Below are 6,432 nucleotides of genomic sequence, written 5' to 3'. Positions count from 1 at the left end.
TGCAAAGAGTTCCTGCTACAAAAAGAGCCGTGGACACCTGGTGCTTCTCATCTGCCTTTCCCAGAATTTAGTAAAAAGTGTTTAAAAAATTGTTGAGTGTACACAGGGCAAAGTTTCACAACCCTGGGAATGGGGTGTATGAAGCAGGAACAAACAAGGAAACACCCTTCCTTCCTCCTTTCTCTTACTAACAGGTAATGCAGAGATGCTGTTGAGCTGTCATCTTTTCAGTGGTGTGGAAATGGCTGCTGCACCTCCAGTCCAGGTAGGAGAGATGAGCGGCGGGAACAGCTTGGGTCCCTCCTCCTTTCTCAGGAGGGCGTTTGCTCCTGCGGTTTTTACAAGGTTCCCAGGCGAGAGGTCCTCTGAATGCCATTTCCTTTACCTACACCAAGCCTTCCATCCTGTACCTTCCCAGACTACTCCCTTCCAGTGTCAAGTCTCTGCCTGGAATGATCTCCGATGAGGGAATCTGCTTTTTCTTTCAGTCTACATTTTCCTTTGAGGAGGTGTCCATCGATTTCACGGAGGCAGAATGGGCCCTGCTGGATCCGGGACAACGAGCTCTGCACAGGGAAGTCATGCTGGAGAACTATGGGAATGTGGCCCTTCTGGGTAAGGATTTTTCATAGGCGCCAAAAGTATGAATTGTGCCCTTGTAAGGAGGCATGAATTAAAATATTGGAGAGGAAGACACCGTTCTGAGGCCTGCCTTGCTACTTGGGGAGGGGCTGTGGCTGACTGGCAGAGCATCTGCTCGGCATGCAGAAGGTCCCCGGTTCCTTTCCCAGCATTTCCAGTTTAAAGGATCAGGTAGGGGGTGATGTGGAAGACCTCTGCCTGGGACCCTGGAGAGCCGCTGCCAGACTGGGTAGACAGTACTGACTTCAGTGGACCAGGGGGGTCTGATTCAGTATAAGGCAGCTTCATGTGTACTTGCCCAGGGTCAGCTGAGGCCAGTGTTGTGGCCGTCACCCAAGCCAGAGAAGGTGTCCTAGTCTGAGGCAAAGGTGGGGATAAGAGGCCCTCAGAAAGACTCAGGAAGGGGCCAGATCCCCATTTCTGTTTTGCCAACCTTAACCATACACCTTTGCCATGCACCCTCCCATTCCGACATCCCCTCTGCCTGTGGTCTGGAAATGATCCTGTCAAGAACCGAAGCCTGAGTCCCCCTGAGTCACTACTCTTTGTACCTGAGCAGCACCCAGTTCAGAGATCTTCTTCAAGGTCTCGGTGCATCACACCATTGGGATATAGTGCGCCTGCGCCGATCCCGATCAGTAAATGGAAAGCTAAAAGGGATTTTTCATGCCCTTCCCCCGAAGCATGTGCTGGGGCTCCACTGCGCATGCCTACAGGGAAGGACACGAGGATCCTGCCAGTTTTCTTCCGACTGCTGTGCTGTTCGGACCTTTCTTCTCACTGGAATTGGAAGTATCCACAATCAGTCTTCAGTCTTGGGGCCATCCCACTGTAGATGCCTTCAAGACCAGACACAACACGAAATGCCCCAGCTTCACTAGGAGATGGGCTTCCTCTCCCATCGTTCTGCCAACATCTGTTCCTCTTCCCTTCCATCTCTCTCATCACCGGAATAATGAATAAGATCATGAGGGAGAACCCAAGGTGCATCCTAATTGCACCATGGTGGCCTTGCCAGCCCTGGCTTCCGACTCTTCACCTCTCCAGACGCTCATTCCACCACTTCCCAATGGTGGCGGATCTCCTGCTGTCCCACGGAGGCCTGGTGTTGCACCCCAACATTCCTCATCTGAAGCGAACAGCATCTGACGAACCTGCAACAGAGAATAGGTCAAGTCATACCGAATTGTAGAGAGCCCTCCATCTGTAAATCCTACGGGCAGAAATGGAAGAAACTTTTTTACATCCCTCACCTCTGTCAAGCTGCGTTCACCCCGCCCCCCTCAAGTCTTGAGACGATATTCGGCTTCCTACTCATTAGTGGACTCAGGACTCAGCCGCTCCTCCCTTTGGGTGCATTTGGTAACCATCTCTGCCTGTCACCCTCCTACAGATGGGCACTCAGTGTTCACACACCCCCTGACAAAGAAACTCCTCAAAGGACTCCTTTGTCTTTATCCACCAATACGTTATCGCACCCCAGCGTGGGATCTCCCACCAGACCTCACTGGACTTTCTGGCAGGCAGTTTGAACCCATGGCCTGCAACTTCTTTTGTGGAAGACTGCATTTCTCATCACCCGAACTTCCACAAGTTGGGTGGGGGACTGGTGGCCTTATGCTGTGTTAAACAAGTATAAAGCCACTATGTAAGTAAGCACTAAGATTATTGTATTGTCTCTTGTTATTGGTGTAGCACATATTCTAAAAATTGTATTTTTGTACACTACAGAATATCTCCTGAAGAAGATCCATTTTTTGAAATGTTATTATGTAATCTGGAGACGACATTGATTATGTACCTTAGTTCAAGGATTTTCTATTGATTTGTGTATCATGTTGTAGTGCTTTAGATTGCAACACATAAACAGCATTCTTTATAAGTCTTATGACTGTTTGATTGTGGGTCAGACTATCACGACTGTTGGCTTTATACTTGTTTAACTGATTGAGTCGTGTGTGTCCAGATTTTTTTTGGCCTTATGCTGTGACCATCCTTACCTGATTTCCCATCCTGACAGTGTCTCCTTGGCTCCTGACATTACCTTCCTCCCCAAGGTCATCTCAGAGTTCCACCTACAAGGGGACATTACTCTCCCAACATTTTTTCCATCTCCCCGGAATGATTCGGAATGCCATCTTCACTCTCTTGATGTCGAGAGAGCGTTCTCATTCTACCTGCATAGGACTCGGGACTCCCGTAAAACACCGGCTTTGTTTGGATCCTGTGCTCCACTTAAAAGAGGACTTCGACTCTCCTCACAATGGCTGTCCAGGTGGAGAGTAGAAATGATTAAACTCTGCTACCCGCTCGCCAAAAGGCCGCTTCCAGGACGCGTGCGTGATCACTGTACTAGAGCTTTGGCCACATCGGCTGCCTTTCTCAAGGGCACGTCTCTGTGTGATATCTGCTATGCTGCCACGTGGGCTGCATATGGTTGAGAAGCGAGATATAAGAAAGTGTAGCGTACATTTCCCACACACCTTTGTGAAGCATTACGCCCTTGACGCCCACATCCATCCGCATTGCACGGTGGGGCGTTTAGTGCTGCAAGCAGCGTGTGTCTGAGTCCCTTCCAGCACCCTTCTCCAGGCAGGCCTGAGCTTGCTATTATCCCAGTGGTGTGATGCACCACGAAGAAGATAGACAGGTTGCTTACCTGTAACGGGTGATCTTCAAGGGGCCATCTGTGCATTCACACCACCCTCTGCTCTCTCTTTTCTTGAGGCTTCTTGCAGCAGTCAGAAGGAACTGGCAGGATCCTTCTGCCTTCCTGTGTAGGCATGCGTAGTGGAGCCCCAGCACATGCCTCGGGGGAAGGGCATGAAAAATCCTTTTTAGCTTTCGGTTTACTTATCAGGATCGGCGCAGGTGCACTATGTCCCAATGGTGTGAATGCACAGATGACCACTCAAAGATCATCAGTTACAGGTCAGCAACTTGCCTTTTCTGCAGCTCAGCAACAGAAAAACCAGGAAACCGAACTGTTCTATCTAATACATGAAATACTTGGTATTAGATGGCACCTCTTGTTGCACCATAGAACTATTCATCATGATGAAGCAAGAAAATATCAATGCGTACTAGCCTGGCATGAACATAAAATTAGCCTGGCTTCCCTCTGGTCTATACCAGTATTAATCTTTCTACCTCTTAAAGGTCACATGGTCCTAATGACCCAATCAATGGTCCTCCTTGGTGGAGTTTTCCAGAGGCTGTCAGCGCCAGTGTTCAGTGTTCCCTCTAAGCTGAGTCAGTGTGAGCTAGCTCACAGTTTTTTAGCTCCTGGCTCACACTTTTTTGTCTTCGCTCAGGAAGGATGGCTCCAGAGAGAGCAAACTAATTTATGCAGGAGCCCAATCGCTTGCTCACAACTTTAATGCCAGTAGCTCACAAAGTAGAATTTTTGCTCAAAAGACTCGACAGCTTAGAGGGAACATTGCCAGTGTTCCCTCTAAGCTGAGTTAGTGTGAGCTAGCGCACAGTATTTTAGCTTCCGGCTCGCAGATTCTTGCCTTCACTCAGGAAGGAGGGCTCCAGAGCAAACCAATTTATGCAGCAGCCAAATCGCTCGCTCACAACTTTAATGCCAGGAGCTCACAGAGTAGATTTTTTTTTTGCTCACAAGACTCCACAGCTTAGAGGGACCATTGGTCAGTGCCCTCCTAATCCCCTCTCCCTCCTGGTTACACAACCGGATACAGGCTCTCACAATCAACCAGTGACCACTTTCTAGGTCTGGCCTTGGAAAAGATAAGGATGTTAGCTGCAGGGAGGCTCCAGTCACAAACCCCTGCAACTCAAGAGTAGGCCACTTGATAATCATATTAACCATTGAGGAGGACGAGGGCACTTTACCTCAGAGATCCATTCCCCTGATACTGGTTGGGATTGTGGGCTTTGATCTTGACCATGGTTCTGTTCTTCCAGAAGAATTTGTACTTTTTCCTTCCCCATATAAGAATGATCACTTTCTCTTTCTCTCTCACTGTAAAAGAAGCCAGAAGTAGGAGAGAGACCATGGTGGAGAAAGACAATGGCCTGGCATCCAAAGAAAGGCTGGAGAGTTCCTCAAGAGGATCCCAAGAGCATATGTGCTTCCCAGATGAGCTGACTGAGAGTGAGTATCCTTTACAGTTACGTCAAGAAAAATTAATGAATAGCCATGGGGGCTGATTCTCTTCGCTTTGTTATAATCATACAGACTGCTGGGCAAGGAGGAAGGGAGACCTTCTGGGGGCCTGAAATCTGGAGGCTCAGAAGCTCCTGGGCAAGAGCTCAGCTGTGGCTCTTGAGGGGGGTGAGGTATCTTTAAATACTAGATATTCTGGGGAAAGGTGGAGGGATGGTTAACATCAGCCAAGCTGGTCAAGGCCAAAGGGCTGTCAATCCTTTCCTCCTGAAGTCATAGATGCCTTTGGACCTTACCAACCCCCCCCCCCTTGGTGCTAACAGGATATCTCTGTTTATTCCAAAAGAGGATGATCGGAGGAATCAGGAGGGTGAGGAACTTCGTCAGCAAATGTCAGATACAGTTCAATATGAAGACCTGAAAGAACATGTAAGGAACCGAGGCAGACCTAAGAGAAAGAAAGGCAGCCATATGGTTGAGAAGCGAGATGTAAGAAAGTGTAGCGTACATTTTCCAAAGCCCAGGATAATGAAGGCAAGTAAATCCATTAAGTGTGGAAAGTACTTCCGAAATAGATCACAGCTCTTTGTGCACCAAAGAATAAACAGAGCGGAGAAACCTCTTGAATGCTTAGTATGTGGAAAGAGATTCAGTCAGACTGGCATTCTTCAACTGCACCAAAGAACCCACACAGGGGAGAAACCTTTTGAATGCTCAGAGTGTGGAAAGAAATTCCGTAGGAGTGGCCATCTTCAACAGCATCAGAGAACCCACATAACAGTGAAACCCTTTGAATGCTCAGAGTGTGGAAAGAAATTCCGTAGGAGTGGCCATCTTCAACAGCATCAGAGAACCCACATAACAGTGAAACCCTTTGAATGCTCAGAGTGTGGAAAGAAATTCCGTAGGAGTGGCCATCTTCAACAGCATCAGAGAACCCACATAACAGTGAAACCCTTTGAATGCTCAGAGTGTGGAAAGAAATTCCGTAGGAGTGGCCATCTTCAACAGCATCAGAGAACCCACATAACAGTGAAACCCTTTGAATGCTCAGAGTGTGGAAAGAAATTCTTCACAGTAGCAGTCTTCAAGTGCATCAAAGAACCCATACAGGGGAGAAACCTTTTGAATGCTCAGAGTGTGGAAAGAGATTCAGTCACAGTGGCATTCTTCAATTACACCAAAGAACCCACACAGGGGAAAAACCTTTTGAATGCTCAGAGTGTGGAAAGAAATTCAGTAGGAATGATCATCTTCAACGGCATCAGAGAAACCACATAACAGAGAAACCCTTTGAATGCTCAGTGAGCGAAAAGAGATTCAGTGAGAGTGGCACTCTTCAATGGCACCAAAAAACTCAAAGAGAGGAGAAACCTTTTGAATGCTCAGAGTGTGGAAAGAGATTCCATTATAATGGCTATCTTCAGCTGCATCAAAGAATTCACACAGGGGAGAAACCTTTTGAATGTTCAGAGTGTGGAAAGAAATTCAGTAGGAGTTACACTCTTCAACAACATCAGACAACCCACACAGGGGAGAAACCTTTTGAATGCTCAGAGTGTGGAAAGAGATTCAGACACAGTTGCAGTCTCCAACAACATCAAAGAACCCACACAGGGGAGAAACCTTTTGAATGCTCAGAGTGTGGAAAGAGATTC

The 6,432-nt window shown here is 47.8% G+C and overlaps 1 protein-coding gene across 1 annotated transcript in view; it reads left to right on the top strand.

Annotated features, from left to right (window-relative positions):
- The first annotated feature begins 5,164 nt into the window (after positions 1-5,164).
- The window catches only part of LOC107124583, a 117,009-nt gene continuing 115,741 nt past the window's right edge, over positions 5,165-6,432 (top strand). The window contains 2 exon segments of the mRNA XM_015428070.1: positions 5,165-5,843; positions 5,846-6,428. Coding sequence (XP_015283556.1) covers positions 5,165-5,843; positions 5,846-6,428 — 1,262 coding nt within the window.

Source organism: Gekko japonicus, unplaced genomic scaffold (assembly GCF_001447785.1).
Source record: "Gekko japonicus isolate JY-2015 unplaced genomic scaffold, Gekko_japonicus_V1.1 scaffold1053, whole genome shotgun sequence".
Taxonomy (NCBI): Eukaryota; Metazoa; Chordata; class Lepidosauria; order Squamata; family Gekkonidae; genus Gekko; species Gekko japonicus.
This window is presented reverse-complemented; position numbering and strand designations above follow the sequence as displayed.